The sequence below is a fragment of the Takifugu rubripes genome, chromosome 8 (assembly GCF_901000725.2).
Source record: "Takifugu rubripes chromosome 8, fTakRub1.2, whole genome shotgun sequence".
Classification (NCBI taxonomy): Eukaryota; Metazoa; Chordata; class Actinopteri; order Tetraodontiformes; family Tetraodontidae; genus Takifugu; species Takifugu rubripes.
The window spans coordinates 12,562,225-12,583,874 of NC_042292.1; the positions used below are offsets into that span (position 1 = coordinate 12,562,225).

General features: G+C 41.1%; 1 protein-coding gene across 3 annotated transcripts in view; it reads right to left on the reverse strand.

Moving 5' to 3' along the window:
• The window catches only part of fgf11a (fibroblast growth factor 11a), a 66,351-nt gene that overhangs the window by 6,251 nt on the left and 38,450 nt on the right, over window positions 1-21,650 (reverse strand). For all 3 annotated transcript variants that reach the window (XM_029840784.1, XM_029840783.1, XM_011618736.2), the window contains 2 exons: window positions 14,620-14,723; window positions 1,025-1,223 (listed from right to left, as the gene is read on the reverse strand). In XM_029840784.1, coding sequence (XP_029696644.1) covers window positions 1,025-1,223; window positions 14,620-14,723 — 303 coding nt within the window. The remainder of the gene's footprint in view (window positions 1-1,024; window positions 1,224-14,619; window positions 14,724-21,650) is intronic.

Sequence of the window (21,650 nt, forward strand, 5' to 3'; positions counted from 1 at the left end):
ACGTTTTAATCCGGCCCGCCAAACTTGAAAAATTAAATGAATAAACCTTGTTAATGTTAAATTTTCACTGCAATTCTGGTGTTTTCCCACTAGAAAAAAGACAGTCAGGAGGAGAGTGATGGTGATATCCTGAAGGATAACAGAACTTTCAGTGCTTTAAAATAGAAATGGTTATTAATTTTTTTTTAAAAAAGCACATTTTATTCATTTGATTTTAAGTGTTTTAAGACTCATTCCAAAGTCAGATATTTTGTTGTAATGCTTCTCTTCATTTTCATTTGAAATTAAAGCACATGTTTTCTCCATATCCCAAGATGTGTATTTTTTCTCCAATGAGGTGAGGTTACCAAAGCACTCCATCCATCCATCTGCTCCTGGTCCGGCCCCTTTGTCAAATGTTAGAACCCATTGTGGCCCACGAATCAAAATGTTTGCCCACCCCTGGTTTAGAGCAAAGCTGCCCAGTTAAATTAATTGCGAATCACACCTTTGCCAATCCACCCTCACTATGACATTTGATTAATGATTGATGCACTAGACAGCCAATCTCTCTACATATGAGCGGCCATCTGCAGAAACACCAGTGAGTTAGTTACCCTTTTAGCTCCCACTGATTTGTATACCTTTGCTTTAGAAGAAATAGATTGGAAGGCTAAGCACATGGGAGGAAAACCTTGTTCACTGTGTCCTAATTGAAGTGCATTTGTCTGATTTTACAATCCCAGCCTCACATTTCCAAGAAAGTATGAGACTAATATCATATAATATGACAACAAGTTCTCAATAACCCACTTCCGGTTGGCTTAAATGTAACAAATGACATATAAACAAAGTGTTGCCCTTCCTCCCCCTTCAACACATGAGAGTAAAATGTGGTGATGGGGTTCTTGAAATTCTGTAGAGCTTCAAATTCCAATTTTTGGTAAAAATTATGAAATGGTGTTTATCTGAGGACTTTTCAGTGTATGATAGACATTGGGGATTGAAGTGGTGCCAAAAATGGGGGGATGATGTATATCTATACCTTCAATGAGTTTAGGCAGGAAGTGTGCAGCCCCCTTCGTCTTCTTGACCCTATTCCCCTTCATGACCTGTCCGTCTCTGTTGATGCCGATGTACCACGCCCGACCCGACTGGGTCTGTCTGTACAGGATGGAGGAGTAGGTGACGTAGTAGTTCTCGAACACGCTCTCCTTGAACTTACACTCCGGCGTGAAGTGTTCCTGTAATGCACACACAAGAAGAAAACATCTTATCTCTTCTCTTATTTATATATGTGTTCTGTCATTCTGACGGCTGCCTGGAATGGGAGAAACGGGTGCACATTTCACCGTGACAGGGTCACAGCTATGGCTCCACACCCACAGACACAGACACGGCAGGAACACGTGCATGTTCACATTGTATGTGTACCTTTGTGACAAACATAATACATTACCCAGGTCTCTACCCTAACCCTAACTATCCCAGCTAATCTCCTAACCTAAACCCAATTCTAACACACACACACACACACACACACGCACACAGATGAAGTGGTTTTAGTGCAAGTTTGCCATAACCATAACTGTAACGAACAACAATCAGCAGGATCCTTCACCTTTTTCACTGCTTAAGGACCTCATGGCCTTCACGTGCAGCCATGCTCACCCCATTAGACAATACGTCAACAGGGGGACATCCCCCCACCGCTTCCCTCCATCTGCCTCTCATTTCAACCATAAGACACCCCCCCCCCATCTCATATTCGACTGCTCTTCTTTGTCATTTGGTAACCTTGTTGAGGAACAAACCAATTTGCAGGATTGATTTGGAGCCTTGATGTGACAGGAGGAAGCAGAAAAGGCCTGAATAAGGAGTTTGCTCTCTCTCTCGCTCTGCTGCACTCATCCAGTTGACGCACAAGCTCAACACCCGTCTGCGCCCATTGTGCACACAAACAGGCTAATTACACCGTCTACATTAAACCCCTTCTTTAATTAGGCATCTATTCACTCGTGCGGCCATGCATGTCCTAACAAACCTATAATTGTATCTCTGACACAGTTCCACACAGCAAAGTATTAATGGTGTTTTCCTTAATTCTTCTCTGGATGTGTGGCTACCTCCTAAAATGTCTCCCAAAGGTGACATTTTTATATTTCACTGACTAAAAGAATGTAGGGCTTGTTCGAATTTGGTGCACATTTTTCTTGCTCAACATCTCAAGTCCCAATTCTCTTGTTGAAATAGATGTCAGAAGAAAGAGAAAAATGTCAGTTTCTGGTCACTTCGACACAAACTTTTCAAAATTCTTCACACAAGTTACCTTCAATGCTTAGCATGCACATACACTGACACCCCCACTCCACTCCATACACACACTCACTGTGGTGTGGTGGCGTGCAGCATGTGAATAATTGCACTGATATGTGCATTTCTGGACGAGATAGAGGGAGATAATTTTCTTTACAGAAGCCATTTGATGCGTGGTGTCACTAGGATTTGCCCTGTCCTCATTTTTCTTTAGGTGACTTAGCAAACGCACCGGAAATCAGATTAATTTCAATTTAGATCACTCCTTGTTTGTATTTTTTGGGTGAAAGCCAAACGAATGTAGTCCGAAACACACACAGACACACACATTCAGGGTGCCAGCCTGAATATCGCTTGATGGAATAACACACTATTAGGCATCATTCATTCACAGGGAGGCATTATTTAGACAGAAGATGCTCGAGGGACAGGCGAGCATCTGCCTGCACTGCTTTTTGATCCTCTTCCTCCCCCTCCTCTGAAAGGCAGTCAAGCCTCTGTGGCCTGCAGTTCCCCTGATGACCAGCAGGGTCTGCTGGAAACACACACTGATGTCAGCCTTGCAGCTTTACTTCACAGTGAAAAATCTTTCAGGAAACACAAACCTCTGCACAACCATCCATCTTCTAACATTTTATCCCTTAATGGGGGGCATAGGGGGCATTAGGCAAAGGCAGGGTACACCCTGGCCAGTCAACAGCTCATTACAGGGCTATCATATAGATACAAACAACTATTCACACCTAAGGTTGATAGTCAGAGTCATCAATCGCCCTGTTCCTGAAATGCCTGACTTTGAACTGTGGGAGGAAACTGGGGCACTTGGAGAGAACCTGTGGAGACACAGAGCAGACATGCAAGCTGAACAGAGAAAGGCCCGGGGCACCTGGAATTAGAACCAGAGAATTCCTTGCTGTGAGATGGGTGTAGGCTTTGTTTGAAATATAAGGCATGACTTAAAGTTGATCCTGAAATAAATTAGTAAAGGGTTTTTGACTAAATCGGAAGAAACTGCCTGAATGGCTACATGTATAAAATGGATTGAGTAGGAACTGAATTTATGTGTTAAAAATTAATAGGATAATAGCAGAAAAAGTTGAAAATCTGAACTCTGACAAAATGTTTATGTTGAATGATGAAGCTGACTTTATACTTGTAACCTACAAGAGACTTTTTGCAAGACTCCAAAAGAAACTGACTGACAGACTTTAGCTCACCCAAACTCTGCTGCTCATCTATCAATGAGAACTACTACTCCAGTCCTCCTTGGATACAAAGCACTTCATGGGCTAGAACCAAGCTAAATTGCTAACTCCCTAGTTAGATATTTGCCCCAAAGACAACTGTAATTTTCTGCTGCTGATTTATTGTAGGATCCCAACAGTCAAACAATACTGGGGATCTCACCTTTGTTACTTACGCCCCTAAATTATGATAATCACCACCTTTAGATACTATGGAGTCCAACTCCTTGGAGATCTATGAAAGAAGACTTAAAACTCATCTTTACAGTCAAGCCTTAAAGTAGTTTGGTGTGTTGGGTTTTATTTTATTAGTTGGATCACAGGGAAGATGCTGCAGGAACCTACCCTGCTTTCCCTTGTGCGTTCCTGATTTTAGCCAAACACGAGTGTTGATACAGGAAATATGAAGGATCCCTTGGACACACAGAGACACACACATATCAATGAATAAGGCTGATGGAAGCAACCAAATTGGTGGGGGGGGGGGGGGGGGGGCGGTTGAAACAGCGGAGAGTTGGTGAACGGCAACTTGACAGATGAGGACGTATCTCGACATCTCTTCACACACACACACGCTCGCCTATTTCCATCCGTCAACACCTAAATGCGTCGTTCAGACCCCACACATCAACAACAGACTCTCCTCTGATCTCAGCCGGCAGAATTGATCTGAACGCCTCTGGGAAAAGTCGATAGACGTTAGTCCAGAGGGGGGAAAAAAACCTGGATTAGGCTTTGATTGGATATGGTGACATGGCGATGCAACCGAGTGTGAGGAATTTAAAAGGACTTACAAGCTTCAATCAGCCACCCACAGGTTAATCCCAGCTCTTTAAATGGCAGACGCTTATCAAATGCATCCCAGAGGACGAATGTATTTCACAATGTTGATCAGGCACGTCTGTGTGTGTGTGTTTATACTCCAACATGAGCAATTTACAACCATAGGAATAACCCTTTATGTGAAAAGCATTGTATTTAGACAAAAATGTAATAACTTATGTGGCAGATGTTTATTTGTGGTCTCTAGAGTCGTAATTGAGCCAAAATTTCAGTTTCATGGGTAAAACTAATCTGAAGTCTTATTTCAGAACAGGTCAGGCTCACGGCCAGGGTCAACCATTCAAGTGTTTTTAAATCTGTCTGTGATGCAACTTTCACGAGATAATGTTATGTTATACATTGACTGATACATTTAGGCCACAAATCTGTTTATATAGCATTTCATAATTATTTTGATTAGCATAAATATCAATTAACTAAGAATCAAGTGTTTAATTACAGATGATAGACTTAATTTTTAAATTAAAGAAAATTTATAGTGTATATCACACACAGTGTCTGTGTAGCCTCAATTGCTTTGACAAAAGTTTGTGATGTAATATGAGAGCCATAAATAAAGAAGGAAGGCATTTGTATCCTTATTATAATCCTAAATAAGTCAGTAAAGTATTTATTTCTCTGAAAGCACTGATTTATTACAACACAATGATGAAAAGCCTTAGCTATTAGGACAAAGAGGAGTGTTTTTGTCCTCAATAGATAAAGTATTTATGCCGAATCAGCTCTAGACGGGGGATAAATATCAGCAGTGAAAGCACACAGAACAAGGTTAACATCACACAAGCATATTTGACATTAATTCTGATGGATATCTGAGCAAACGAGCAGGAAAAACAACCCCTAATTAAGGACAAACAGCTGAGGAGGCATCGCAGGGGCTTAGAAAAATAGTTGTCTAAAGATAGCAGTGATTATCATACTAATACTAATTTACGCACAATACATGGCTCCCCCAGCATTTCTGGCAATACTTTAAAAAAAATATCTAAAGTTAACTTGATTTTTATGTTTATGTTTTTCTGTTTTCTGTTATTTATGTTTTTCTGTTTGAATATTTCATCCACTTGTTAAAATTGCTGACCACATAAAAGAGAAATAACTTTTAAGAGGTTCAAGCAGATCCTTATCTGAGCTGAAATTCTCTTGTTTCCAGAGACCCCCGACGGGCGCTGCTGCCGATCAGGGCTGTGGAAACACGCCATAAACATGGGTGGAATTATGAAAACATGAAGTCACATGTAAAAGAGTGAATGAGCAGCACAAAAGAAGATAATGATCAAGATTTGCTGTGATGAACAAGAACACTTGCGCACATGTATCTACCCCCCCCACACACACACACACACACATACTTATCCTGCTCCCTTTGTGGGGATTTCAATAGATATAATGCGTTCCCAGCTCCCTACCCTAAACATGGAAAATGTCCTAACCCTAAAACAGTCCTGTGGAGTTGTGAAGAACAGCCAAATATGTTCTTACATTGCTAGAACTGTCCTCACTTTGTAATGAATACAATAAATAATTTGGTTCCTAGGAGACATATACATACAGGCACGCATTGAGAACAGCTGGAGAGGGCACATGAAGGGAAGGCCCGGGAGGAGGAGGGATGTCCTCTGACTCTCACCTTGACTGCCTTCACTGTGCCGCCGTGCACTTAGGGATTTTCCAAAGTCAGCCAGAGATAACTGGGTCCTAAATCCACAACGCATTTTTTTTCATCTCTCCTTCTTTGCACTTTCTCTACTCCAATTTCCTCCATCATTCTTGCTTTCCTTCCTTCCCAAGGACCACATTTGTTTGGACATTTCATTGCCTTGTACACGACTGAGAGGAGGGTGCATAAATACGGGTGTGAGAATAAAATGTGTTGCAGCTCATCAAGCGAAATGGAAAAAATGGTGTTCTTTTCTCTGGTCATTCGCGGTCAGGCGTGTGTTTTGTTTGCTGCTGTGTGGTACTTCATTTATAAATACCCCTATACCCATTAAAAAGGTGTGAAATTGCAGTGTTAATAACAAAAATCGGTAGGGCTGCCTGAATCCACGAAAAGCAATGTTTTCTTCCTCAACTAGAAAATTTTGCGGGTCTTAACAAATAAATGCTGATGTTTTTCTATCTTCTCCTGACCTCTAATGCTGACAGTACGTTTGTTTTGAATTGGTCTCGTGGCCATTGTGAAAAGGGCTCCAGATTTATTTTTGAAATTATTTACCATGTATGTCCAATATTCATGCATGTTTTGATTCGATTGCTAGGGTGCAGACAATTTCACGGTGAATATTTTATCTGTGCATTGTATGTATGTATATATATGTGCGTCCAGATTTACCAGACCAATCAAATCATTAAACAATTCTAAATATGTACCAAGCTATGTCATGCAAAGGTCTTAGTGATTTACGTTCCAATTTGTTCATCTCGCTAAGAGGCTGATCATCATTGAATCAGCACAGTCAACCAATCTCCCCACTGGACAGAAATTACAACTAGAAGAAGACTCTGGTGTAAAAGGAGAGAGAAATGGAAAAGAGATAAAAAATAGTCTTTAAAAACTCTCCTTTTATGCAGCGACATGACTGATGCTCTCCATGGTGCTGACATCTCTGCAGGCAGCAGGAAAGGAGCTGTCCAATGTCCTGAGTCTCTTTATTTGAGTAGCCAAGACAAATAATGTAGCTTTCCATGTGCTACATTTTATTTAAAGGGGTCTTTTCTTGCTGGTGTGTGTTGCTGCTGGTGTCCCTTGCTTGCTGTATTGCTTTTATAAGACTATGCAATCTTAAGGCATTTTTAATACAAGCGAAAATAAAAGAATTGTTCCTTGATAACAACAGAAAAAAAACAAGGGACTTTGTTGTTAATAGAACTTACTGACATCAGTTTCAGCTACAAACAACTTAATTTCCATTTCTATCTGAGTAACTATAAAGTCTGTTAGTTAGGGTAGCACCACTTTAAGCTCACTTTACACAAAACAACAAAAATAAATTAATTAAAAAAAAAAAAAAAAGTAAATAAATGAAAAGACACAAATGCCCATAAAAGTCAAAGCATCTACACTGATAATCATAATGGTCTGAATGTCTACAACATGTATGTTCCCCTCCTAGAGGTTCTAAAAGTTTATAAAAGTAGGCAGTAAAAGTCCTGATTGCACCTAAAACCAGCTGCTTTTCATGTATGCTAACAGATCAGGCGTCAGGGTTTGCAAAGAAAGAGCTCAGCACCGTTTCAGACTCTCTGTTAAAGGAAACTTTATGAAAACTGCTGTGACCTACTCTTCACAAAAGGAAAAGGAGAAACCAGTGAACTAAATATCTTAAAGGGCCCATTCTTACAAGCCAGCAGTCTCCTTCCTCTCAACTTGGCTCCACGGGGAAAAGACCTGCTCGCTCTCATGGAACGCAGCGCGATGATGGATGTGGTAACTCTCCCTATCACCAAAGACCATCCATCCCATATATGACACGGCGGCAACCGTGCGACATCATAGATCCACTTAAGACAATAATTTACAGGACACTGTTGCTAGCTTTTCTCTCAAATCTCTTGCTAGGAGCTTTGGAATTTTAAGGAAAGCTGTCCTTGTCCTTGCACGTAATCGTATATCATAAGCACAACTCCTTTCAGATGTCTCTGGACAACATGCTGTATTAAATATGTAAAATGGTTTCATCTTATACATTAAAAATGTCTCCTCGGGCAGTCCTACATGCTATCAATATGCGTGCTTCCACGATGTTGGCAGTCTCCTGGAAGCGTGTGTGAAAAGAGGCGGAAAATGGGTTTTATTTCCGCCTCCCTTCCTTTCCCAACGATGAGTCTCGGTATCAGGTTGCGGGCGGGAACCGTGTGTGTTCGACCTTGCAGTGTTGATCCACGATGTCATCTGGTGGGGTAAAGTTTTACTTTGCCAAACTTTCTCCCCCTGTTAGCTGCGCAGAGTTTGGCCAGAGCTGATCCTGGATATCAGAGTCCGGCCCAATTATGTCGGCCTGCCTCTGTCAGATTGTTTATACCTGGCTGCACATGCGTGTTGGGAGGAGGTGGAGGGTGGCCGACTTGCACAGTGGTGTGTGTACGAGTGTGTGTGTGTGTGAGTGTGTGTCCCATCTCTCTACCCGGGAGGCTTTTCCAGAACACACTGTTAATAAAAGTGGGCCAGGTCTGCGACTGAACGCTATTTTTATCAGAAAGCAATTTTCGGGTGTTGCCCATAAGCGGGCCCCGGTGCCTCAGACAATGGCTCCATGGTGAGGAGTCCCTCTCACCCTTGCCATTAACCTCTGCTGGACCACTTGAGAAGTCCCTAGCGGTCCAGGACCACTGTACAGCCAGTGGCCTGGTCCTTTTCCTGGTATTATAATGTAGATATGAAAAAAAAAATCACTGCCATATAGATTCAGGATCCAAGCTATGCCTAAATATCTCAATTCAGTTCAGCTTTAGTTATAGAGCATCTTTTAAAATGAAAACAGGGAGAAAACAGGAGCAGGAACAGGCTCAAAATGCCCCCCATAGGAGCCTATGTCATATTCATTTTTTTCATTTATTCATATCCATTTTTCTCATTTTTAAATCAACTCATAGTTTGATTTCTTTGGTCTCCAAAATCAGAGGGGGAATTAATTACTTTTTAAAAACTCTTTTTAATGATTTACTAACTTTTAGGCCTAATAAGCATATCTATTTTGATTATTTCCTGGATTATAGAGGATCCTTTTGGGTGTACAAGGATTAAGGTGGGGTTGGAGCCTAGGCTAGTAGGAGTACACCCTGAATAGGCTAGCAATTTTTGTTTCACACCTATTTAGAGGCTAATCAAGCTAATGTACTTGTAATGTACCACATTTCACAAACTTGTTGATTGTTTGGGGGTCATTGATGGATGCTAACATTGATAGCAGTATGGTAGGTGTAATTCTCAGGACAAACAAAAGGTGAGGACGAAATGACAGGTCAAACTTCTTTTTGTCCCCCAACCCAAAGAGGAAAGAGTGATCCAGAGCAGGAAATAAGCCAAGGACAGAGAGGAAGACAGGTTTATATATGCGGAATAAAGAATATTTTAGGTGACAAAAAGTGACGCATGGATGGACAACAGAGGCAAGTAGAGACCAGCCATCCAGACGGAGGGTGGGTGAGACAGCATGAAGAGCAAGACAGATCACCTTCTGCCACCAAATTAGGCAACTGCAATTGCCAGATGTTAAATCTGTCAATCAACCCACCTTGTCCTTCAGGTGTCATCGGCTGGAATTCTTTCTTGTGGTTTTAACCAATTTTCAGGTGCCAGTAGGTGCCTTCTCCACTTCACTGCTGCACCTCTATTATCTTTGTGTTTTGTCCTCTTGGAAACAATGGGCTCACATCATGACAAAAGGGCGTCCACGTTGTGATGTAGTGCACCCTTCCAGCTCCCTAAGTATTGATTTTGTGCACAACAATGCACAGATTCACAAAGGGAGGACGTGTTGGGTGTGGAATGTGGAGGCAGATCTGATATTTCAATTCAAAAGTCGGCCTTTTCCCACTCAAACCTTATTTAAAATGAAGAGGGATCAACATCAACTTTATTTATATAGCATCTCTAACAATGACGATCATCTTGAGGCACTTGTGACTCACCTGTCGACAAGGAACACTGAAGGAAGCTGCGTTTTAAGTCTCAATAGGTTGGCGCAGTCGGCTGTTAACTGAAAGGTTGGCGGTTCAGGGACGGGCAGTGAAAAATTTCAATGCATATATTTGCCTTTTTCACCCAAACCTTTTTATTTATTTAAAAAAAAAAATGGTATTCAATTCAACTTTGCTTAAAAAGCATCCCTAACAATGAAGAGCGGCTCTAGGCCCTTGAGGCTCACCACCTCACAGTGGTGGAACTGGCACTTCCAGTCTCTGTGGCGCAATAGGTCAGCGCAGTCGGCTGTTAACCGAAAGGTTGGTGGTTCAAGCCCACCCAGGGACGGCTCGATAACGCTTCTAATGCTTGTCTTTTTCACCCAAATTCAATTAATCTTTGCTTATAGAGAGAGCAAGATGTGGCCTTTTCCAACACCACTGTTGGAGCACTCTACCACTAGTGTTACATCCACTCCAAGTCAAGACAGACTTGGATATTGAAGCAATGCCAGTGAAATGACACAAACCTTTTTGATTTCAAAAGAGGAATCAGGAAAATAAACAAAACATGGTAGGTTACAATCAGGATTGTCTCTAGGTTCTCTGGCAATACCTGGAAAATGACCTCTAAAATAAGCAAAAGTGTCAGGAAAATCTTCTGTAATAGGAAGAAACCTTGAGCAGGACCAGACTCAGCTGCCAGTACACTGGAGTTGGTTTACTGCACATACTCAGCAGGGTGCCAGCAGTGCTTACAGATTGGGGGGGGGGGGGGGGGGGGCTGGCGTAAGGGTTATGTCGTCTACAAACCAGGGCAGCCATGATAGGTATGCCAAACTTCACCATTTCTGGTGTTTGCTTTAATGGCTGTTTTTTGCATCATAATTTAGCCTGTAAGCCAATTTCAGCTACACAGTGATTGAAATATCTTCTTATTGTGTTTTCGTGATATTTTCTTTGTGCGAGATGTGTTGTGTGCCTTTTGCTGACCAGTCATTCGAACTAAATCAAAAGTGACAGGTGGTAAATATATTTCTTGGATGTTTGTGCTAATTTTGGATTTAAATTCAGGAAATTGCAAAGCGAAGGAGACGGCTGAACCATAAACAGCTTCGTAATGGTGCCAATAGGCTACGCAGAAGCATAATGAGCCTTTAATACCTGACAACTTAATGGCAAATATCAGCAAGGATGGAGTATTGGTAACATGTTTCTTGTGAAGTGTGACACCTGTCACATTTAATCAAATGTGGCACAATAGGGAACTGAAAGGATGGCTGTTCAACCACACCCAGGGAGGCTAAATGTTCACAAACTATTATGTTAGACAACTCTACCACCTGGGCAACAACAACACAGACTTTTTGTGGATTCTAAAATAAAACCTTAAAGCAATCAAAACAAATGAAGACATTCAATTGTTGTTATTTAAATAGAGGAGGTGCTTCATTCTCAAATCCTTTTAATAAGGGTTTTAATTAATCTGCTTCTCTCTAACTGTCTCTCTTAAGTCAATTTTACTCAAGATGCTTTCTTTCCTCTTCGAACTACCCCATGGGCTCTTATGTGGCCCCTATATAAAGTTATTTAAGTTCAATTAAATTGAATTACAATATTGATTTGTATTATTATTTAATACAAAGGTGATGCAAAGACATGAGAAAAATGAGTATTTCTAAACAAAACATATAAATGCTTTGAATCTCAAGTGATTTGTTTGGGTTGATTGTCTTCATTTTTGCTTTAAGCACCCATTTTGACTTCCTGACTTTTTCCCCTCCCTTTTTGTTGCTAGCTAAATGCTAAAAAGTTTTTCATTTGGGGAAAAAAAGAGATCAAATGAAGCAGTTCTTGAAATTGAATTATTAATAACATCAGTTTTCTTTTGCCATTAAAACCAATTTAATTCAATCAGCCAACTGGAGTCAAAGTTCTGCTAATTTGACTGGCCTCTCTTGGACCGATCATCCCGTAACCTTGATCAGAGAATCTGACAACCCATCCCTAATAAATGTAACTTTAAAAGGCTGCATAACTAATTAAAACGTGGCAGTTTTCTCCTCTCCCTGGTTGAACAAGAAAAAAATGACCTACAAATACAGAAATTTTAGTTTCCATAGGTCTTCAGGGGATGAGATCCATGCACACTCTAGCGCTTACGCAACACACTCTCGTGGCAGTGCGCCACCTCTCTCCAGACCTGGAGGGCAACAACCTGAAAACACGCGTTCGTCCTCTGTTTCTGCTCTTTGTCTCCTTCATCTCACACTCCGGCACTCACATCTGCACACTGCTGCATCAGAGCTGCACCTCTTTTGTCCTCTGTCCTCTCTCATCTCACAGAACCTGGTTACCTTTCCTCCCCTCGATTTTCCTGTGGTTCCATTATGAAAATGGGACACCTTTCTTCTTGCCCCAGTGCAAATAACCTGCATATCACTTTGTGTGTGTGCATTCAAGGTCTCTGGGAGTTGTGCAAGGACCATTTCCTGGGACTCATTAAGGAGAGGTTTGTTTTTTACTATTTCTTTCAGTGACTTCTTGGAATAAACTAACCACAAGAGCCATTTCTGAATAACAATAGAAGAAATTTGGGCATGAAGACATTGTGATACCCTTTACGACCATCAGATAAGCTTTTCTACCCCTATTTTAAGGCTGCATCATAAACAAACATAACAGAGTTGATAAGCCCCTCCCCTTTTAACTTATTTGTAGTTTGAGGTGTGTTTGGGGCGTTTACTTTTTTTTTGAGGCTTGGCCACTTCCTCAACCTGCATAACTGCTGCTGACACTGTTGTTGGCTGTGGCATCTCATCCACTTGTTGAACACCAGCAGGTAATAGGTGCAGAACCCCGTTCCTGCCTCCTGAGTGGTTGGAACACTCTGTGGTGGTTTGGGGAAGCTGAAAGTTCACAACTGTTTCTGTATTTTTCTGGGAGGGTTTAAAGTAGGGGGTCTCCAAGAACCTGAGTTTTTCACTATCCTGTCATGAGACAAGCTGCTAACTTTTTTTTTTTTGTTTAAACTTAATCTTTGTTATAACTTTTGAGATGTGTTTTAGGCATCACACTGTCAGCTTTCTGCATCCCATGTGATGCAATAAAGCTGACTTTGCTACTTAGTTGTGATTTAAGCAAATGAATATTTATTATGGGTGCATTAGTGCTTTAAGTATATCCAAATTAATTCACGCACCAAATCCCAACTGTTGTTGCATGACTCGGTTACAGGTATTCTGTAGGATGCGAGATTTTTCATCTTTTTCCACAGCTATGCTTTCCTGTTTGGTTTGAATGCTGCTATATTTCTTCACAAGCGCAACAAGCTGGGTCAAAATAACCTGAAAACAGAAGCTCCGTGGCTTTGGAAATCTAAAATAAAAACTGATCTTTAATTGGAAGACACTGGTTAAAAGTCTGCCCCAAAATAATCCGTGCACAAGCCTTTCAAGTGAAGTACTTTGTGAATAACTGTAAATCAAACCAAAGCTGCAATCCACCAGAGGTTTTCTCTCCTGCCAGGAAAATACCTGCTTTTCCTGGGTTCTCAAGCTGTTTCTCAATACTCCGCTCTTGAAGTTTGCACTTTCCATCATTGCTGTTGTTGTTGCTGGTTGGGGTGAAAAGCATTGTGGGATGCCTGACTGTTCCAAGTCCACACAATTTTTGTCTGATGCATACTTGATAAAATGGGTGGAACAAGTACTTTGCAGTATTTCCATACATACATAGATTTTCAAACAGGGCGGCGACTGATGACATTTCACAAGCACTCGAAAACGCAAGTCCCGACCAATTTCCTCCATAAAAGCAGCCGTCTGAGGGGCAGGACAGAAACCTGGCTGGATAGCAGGCCTCATAGGACCGGGTTAATGACCGCTGTTGTAGACTGTTGAAGGAGTCCAGACATGTGGATGTCTCAGCAGTTTTAGGCTCAAATTCTATCCTGCTTTTCCAGCAAAGAAGATTTTTTTCCCATTGTACCTCAGCTGAATTCTGCTGCCTTGATCCACCTGATAGTATCTCTCTCCCACCCCCCGCCCCATCTGTGACAGCGCATTGAAGTGAGCACGCCGGTGCACTTCAAACAGGATCCCACACACCATGCCTGCACGCCACGAGGAAGAAGGCCGCAAAGAAGAGCTTCCGCCGTCATTCCTACAATGCAACTTGATCCTCCCTCTCGCCTCAGCTTCTATCGTGCTCCGAGATCTGTGTCTCTTCTGTACCGCTGCCTCTGCTCTGATCGTCGACAGGAAAGCGCTTGATGTGGAGACACGTGCAGACGTTAACAAGTAGCTCTGGTGATGTCGGATTGTTCAAAGTAGAAGCAAAGTGTCAAGAACAACAGCTCAGATTTCTTTCAATTCTTTTAACTTCAAAGGTGAAACAATTAAGAGTCCATAATGCTGCAGACATACTTAAGCACCATTAAAAATGCATGTTTCGCTGTCATGCGCAGCCTATACGCTGTGTTTAATAAACTAGTACAAAAAGCCAGAGAGTAGGGGCAATATTTTTACCCAGAACTTGAGTAAGGACATTGCATGGATTTTGAAAGCTTCCCAGCATGACTGCAGATGTACAGGGCATGCGACGGCCGTACCGATGTGTAGAGGTAGCCCTCGCTGTTCATGGCGACGTACAGCCCCGTCTTGGTGCTCTGGATGGCAACGATCCGGAGCCCCACAGGAATCAAGTTGAACTGCACTGCAAAATAAAAGACACAAAAAAGAAAGAAAAAGAAAGTTATTGTTGTTCTTGTTCTGAAACTCCCAGGGCTTTCTCATCCACATCCACCCTACTCCCCCACCCCCACCCCCCTGTGTGCTCTGCAGAGCATATCTGTCAAAGGTGAGGATGTGATGTGTCTGGAAAAGAAGAGGAAGAGGCAGGGGAGGATTAGCGGGGATTTCGGGAGGGGGAATGGAGCCCGGATGCCACTACAGCAGAGGTCGCTGGGAAAAAAAATAACAGGAGTGACAGGATGGAGAATTCCTGTCTGAGAGAGAGAGAGAGCACGGGAGGGGGGAGATATGGAGAAAGGCTCAGCAGAGGCAGTAAATTGCAAAGTCTCCTGAATTCATTTCCCTCTGTCCTGATACGAAAAACAACACTTCCTTACGCGTCTCGTTTCCCTGGCGTGGAATATTGAATTTTGCACAGCACAAGCCAACATTTAATCTGACCTCTGCAAGGCCGAGTGTGGCGCGCACGTTACTTTACAGGCATCTGCACTGTAATCAGTGCCACACATGCAAAATGCACTCCTGCACTTGCTGCTCGACTCTACATGCTTGGAATTTCCATGCGGGATCTTCCTCAGAGCACTTGCATGGATGCAGCGTGATGAAATTGGTCAGAGTGTGCATGCTCGCCATGACAACTCATCATTGCTAGGTCCCTGGACTCTTTGGATTGGAATTAACACAAGCCAAATACATCATATCTAAAAAAAAATCTTATTTATTTAACAGGTTACTGCTAAAATTGTGTCTTTAGTTGCACAGTTATGGTTCACTTCTTGCCGTGGCCAATATTAGACTGAAAATAAGATCAGATTTTTATAAAGGACTGTGTAACTAAAAGAAAAAATTAGGGGAAAGTGACACTATTCAGAGAGAATGAGCTCAGGTGGACCATTTTGGTCGCTTCAATTTGTAATTTCAATCTTGATTCCTCTTGCTGCAGCTGCGTCACTCTCACGAGATCATGTTCAGTGCCTCTGTGTCTGTCAAAAGTTATTGTTCACTACGCTCTGCTGCCCTTCTGCCAGCTGACTCTTTGCACTGACACGATTGTGGTTTGACGTCCCCAATCCCCCCTCTTTAAAATGTGTTTCTATAAGTCCTGTCTTAGCAAAGCGTCAGCCTCACAGGTTTGTGCAGCACTAGAAACATGGTAAACGTAAAGGCACCGCAAATATTCAGGAATTTAGATGACAATAAATGTAATTCGACTCAGAAATATCTTAATACCGAAATATCTTAAACTTAAATTTTAGGAAATTTGGCCAATTCTGCAAACATTTCTTTTTTTTCTTTTTGTTTTTATCAAAGTAGCAATTTAACTTGCATTTGCTTTTACCATCCTAAAAAAATTATATTTCAAAGGCACCATATCTTACGTTTTCTTTTTTACTTTTACATTTTTTACCTTAGTTTTTTCAATCCTTTCTTTCACTCTTTCAATCATGATTTTGAGGTATAAGGTTATTTTCCCATTTTACAGTCATGTCTTATCAATGCTAGCCTGACCATCGTTTGCAAAAGGTCAATATAAATGGATCTCTTCTAAAATTCAGAATTTTTAGTCTAATTTAACATTTTTAACAGACATGAGATAACTACATGGATCTTCAATGCAAGAGGACAACTAGCTTCTATTCCATGAGCCTAGGTGGAAATGTTAATAAAGTACCTATTTTTTTTGGATGATGATGGATTTTGTGTATTGAGAAAAGTGTAATATCAGGGTGATGTTGAAGATACATACGGTTATTGGGTGCTATTAAACAGATTGAATTAAAGTCAAGGCTTGTGGCAGAATAATGGATGGAAGTTATTACACTTACCATCCAAAAAATATTCTTCTTTCATAAATATTAATCTCTATTTAACGCTCATTTTCTGCCGGTTGAGTAAAGCTAGTGCACACATCGACTAAATGTTACATAGTTTGGCTTTTGGCCCAAAACTTTTCAGGCTGCCCAATCTCATATGAAATCAGAATTAGGTCCACGGTCAAGTCTCAAGCCGAGGGTGACCAATAAATCAGGACAGATGTCATGCTAAAAGTCAAAATGTAATGAAAGCTCTAGACCCCTTGCTTCTGTTTGCTGGATCGATTCCTGCATCTCAAAGAGTCAGTTTGGCAAATGAGCACGGTGTCACCAAAGACCACGGCCAGGATGACAAATAGAGCAGGACACACACACACACACACACACACACACACACACACACACACACACACACACTTCTTCCCTGTGTCCTCCCTTACCTGTTTTTCAGTCTCTTGCAATGACATCGCATTACCTTCTGCACAATGTATAGACCACCACATGTGCACTGGGTTCAAAAATAAAATGCAAAATAAAAGAGGGACATTTCTCATATGTGTTCAATCTATGCCCCCTGGAGTAAGAGTCATACTTCAGGGGAATAGTTTGTATGGTAGTTTCACATTCAGTTCGTCCCCTTAACCCAAGCTTGGGAGCTGTAATGGAACTCTACTTTATCAGCTAATAATATGCCGGGCATTATATTCGATGCGGGAGGTATTATAGCGGTGCTTTTTTGAGGTGCTCAGCTTGAGAAATGACTCTATTTGCAAGGAGACCATTTTCTTTTTCTTTTGCTGGGAGATTCAGAGGTTTTCCTTTAGGATAAAACCTTGTAGAATGGATTTCCAATGAAAAAAATGTACAAGTTTAATATACTGTCAGAAAGTTGTATTGAGATTACATGACTAAGTGAAAATTGAGCTCTCATTGCACATCAATGCAACAACTACTACTATCAAAAACCCAACTTTTTTCACACTATTACTGTCAGTGCAATAATGGGCAATTTTGTGTCATTCCAGTGTTGCAGCTTGCTTTTCCACAAACAGAAAAGTGACAACATGCTCTGTGCCAGTCTCACAATAGCAATATAGCCGAACTGCCTGTCTAAAAACAATATTTTTCCAGCATTGGTACAAGACATCATGAATGTGATGCTAATAACACATAACAAAGACAGATTATGTGTTCAATCCACATACTGGAACCTAGTAGTAGTAGTAAAATTGTCATAGGGCACAAATATAGTTTCTTGGAATTGAGAATGTTACCTACCGGTAATTATAGTATCATACTGTATGTTACTTAATAGCTAGATTTGTGAATGAATTCTAATGCCATCCATGTTAGGATAATTCAATAATTCATTGAAAGTGTTGTGTACTTTCCTCAAACTTGATATGGGGTGTAAAAAGATGGTTCACCTCTCACCTAAAAAGCTTTTTCAGTTGTCTAAAGCTAGTCCACCCAGAATGTCCATCGTCACCCGCCGTTGTTATTCAGAGTCACTGAGTCTTAGCTAACATGTGACCCACAATTATCAGTGGCATCATGATGGTTGAAGATCACTTTGAGGATCACTGTCTTGACCTACCATGGAGTAAATGCACAGTCAGGTCAGATAGCTGATCAGTTTAGTATCAATGGATTCCTTCATTTACCTTACGTGTACCTTACCCATTAAACTCCCTGGATTGTTCTGTCCACCAAGTGAATCTTCAATAGCGGGTCCTGTGTCCATTCACACGTTGGACAGTGAGATTACCCTTATAGAGGTCAAATGTAACCACTGTCAATGTAATGGCTTGATGGTGGGGACTTAACAACTCTGGACAAGCCACTTGATCTATAGCTCTATTGTTTCACGGTTTAGGGCGCTGAACCCTATTCCAGCTACCTTTTGTTAAGAAGTAAGATACATTCTGCATGAGTCGCCACCTCATTCCATGGTAAGAATAAAGATGCCAAACAACAATCCACACTCACACATAAGATCAATTTTAGAGTTGCTTATCTCAAATTCATGTCGATGGGCCATGGAAGCTGAAGAAAATGGAGAAAACCCCTGCAAGAACTTGAACACTATACAACAAAGCCTCTTGCTACCCAGGAGATTGGCCCAAACCATCTTGCTGTGAGGACACATTACTAACCACTGCACCTCTGTGCTGCCATGGTGGGCATTTGATGTAAAAACTGTGGAATGTCTGAATAAGATTTCATCTAGTTCAGGGAACATAAACCCCATTTTGTTGTTAATTTGTAGATAAACATGATACATTTCTCTTTTCTCTTCCTAAGTGTCTAAATTTGCCTCCAGTGAACATTTCCACCTACATTTCCATAATCTTTTGCCTGAGTCTCTCACTCTGCATCCATATCTATTTCCTCTCTCAGGAAAAAGTTTGCGTTCTTTTTCATCTGCAATCAAAAAATGCCTTGCTCTTATCAAATGGACCGCATAACCTCATGTCTGGATAATAGAGGCATCCCATCCCTTTCTTCTGATTCAGCTTTTTACCCCCACTCTCCTCTCTCCTCTTTTCCTCTTTTTCTGTCCTTCTCAGTAACACTGACTTTTTTCCCCTCTGCAACTCACAGAGGAGGGCAGTGGATTAATCAAAAGTCTTCTGAGGAAAAGACAGAGGGAGGGCATAGGAAGACGGAGGGGGAGGGGACGAGGAGTTGGGCCAAATCAATCCCACAAGTCAATTTGGGGGGTTGAGATCTTCAACACAATAAATAAACAAGGAGAAAGTGGAGGCAGGCTGAGGCAGGCAGGGGAGGGGGAGGCAATGGCAGGACGCAGAGCTAAGCTGCAGAGGGCATCCACAGGACCGAACGCCGTGCAGTTGGTCTCTGCTGGAATATAAAGGGGATTACTGTCGTCCCTCAGAAGTCACTCAGAGTTGAACTTACTGGACATTTGTTTTGTTCCTTCTTTAGTAGATGAAAGCAATGTGACTAAGATATCATAAACTCTAATATTTCCTGCTGAAACACACTGACTGATCATTTTTTTGTTGTTTTTGATGTCTCTTTTTTTGCTGGCGATATCTGCCTATCAGACAGATTTATTGACTATCTTTGCAACTTCGATTTTGCCCCACATTAGAAAACACCAATATCCACTTTAACCAGAGATAATGTGGTAAAGGCTCAAGTTGAGGTGAACATATTTTTTAGATATTGTTCTGAACAAAGTAGATGACTAAAGTGTGCCTTGCTCAAAGGCCAAATCTGGTCAATTTCGACATCTTTGTAACATCAGCTTAAATATAAAGTATCTCGCAAGATTCACACTGACACGCACGGTATATATAGAATTACTCATTCTGCCATTTTTGAGAAAATACGCAAGGAAAACATTATTCCTCAGGGTTATTCCTCCCTTTACTCAGAACACACATTGTGCATTGACCCCACATTTAAGAAGGGGATCCTGTTTTTCCGCTATTGGTGATGGCTGCAGCTCACCACTGTGCAAATTGCCTAATAGATGCACACCACTGCACAATATGAGATACACGATTAGCACCATTAAGTGCAAGGCAAAGCTAACATCAGCTGTAATATGACACCACACATGCCGTCACCATGATTGTCAAAAAGTAATAATAACATTTTTGCCTATTTTAATTCAGTGATAACGCTTACAACCACAATCAAATGTGGAATGTAAATCATAACAGCCTTAGCTGTTAACAGACAGATGACAGAATAAAAGTATGCAGCCGATAGTCTGATCAATGAGTATCATTGTCACTGTGTATGAATAATTTTGACCTTTCCAGTGCTTAAAAAAACTGCCCTGGATGCTGACAATCTTGGCGGAATACGATAAATTAATTCTCCATAGCCTACTTTCTAATGTAGGGACTTTTCTCACTTACCAGGTGTTTGGAAAAACTTTGGCACATTTCAACAAAAATTACCCTTACCAAGAAATAGCTAGTGTGGATCTAGGATTTTAATTTCCCATTAAATCTGTGGTCCAAGGCACTTCATTAGCATCATTAGTTTGTCTTTTCAATGACTTGGTTCAGGCTCTTCAGCAGATTGAGGAAGAAATTCCTAACCATCACGTCTATAGAGGAAGCCAAAGAAACTTAAGGAAGATACTCTTACCACTCTCCAAGCCAGGATTTTCCAGGATTTTGTGGTGTGGTGGAACCACAGACCCCAAAGATTACCTAAGGTAATTTTTTTTTTACTAAGTAAATAAATTCCTGGTAATTAAAGTTCCAGGAAGTTAATTTTAGTATGGTCTATAAATCTAAAAGGTATCTAAGCATCTTGATTTTTGAAGTCATGGCAATATTGAAACTTATAACAATAATATTGACAATGTTCCTTGTGTACACAGCCTGATGTTTCCCTGGAGTGACTTAATTTGAGCCTAAATAATGTAAAGGAAAACACCATGTCAAGATCCTCCTGATCTAAACTGTGCAGTCTGGAAAGTGAGGCCCCGCCAAGTCATTGATGAAATTGTGGGAAAACAAGTTGATTTGAATTGGCAGCCCGAGAATCTGCATCTCTTCCTATTCATGCTTTGTCACTTGCGTTTTAAAAAATGAACCGTGGGCAGTCAATAACAGATTAAATAACTTCTAGCAGTGTACCTGATTCCCCTTGGTGATCGATGACTCCGATGACAGGACAACTCCCTTATTGTTATTTAACATTTGCCTCTGGCCCCAGGCTTTCTTTACACCCTCCAAGAGACTATTACTGTCTTTATCCTTCTTTCTGTCAATCTATCTGTCTTCTTCCCTTATTCTCTTCCCTCATTGTCATGAATTAACAACCCTCTTCTGATCTCATTGGGGTTTTTTATGTTTCCCTATTTCTCTTTTTTATTCTCAACTCCCTCATGTCTCACTTTCTATTCTAAACGGTGTAAATCCTAAACGGCTCCATCAAAGTCAAAAAACTCACACATGAGTAAAAGCAAAGATGTCATGTGACATTTGAAAAGTCACCTTTACACACATTACAGGAGGAAAATTCAGTTCTGGCCTATTTGGTGCCCGGATTAGCCCAGCCCCTCTATTGCAACTGTTATCTCT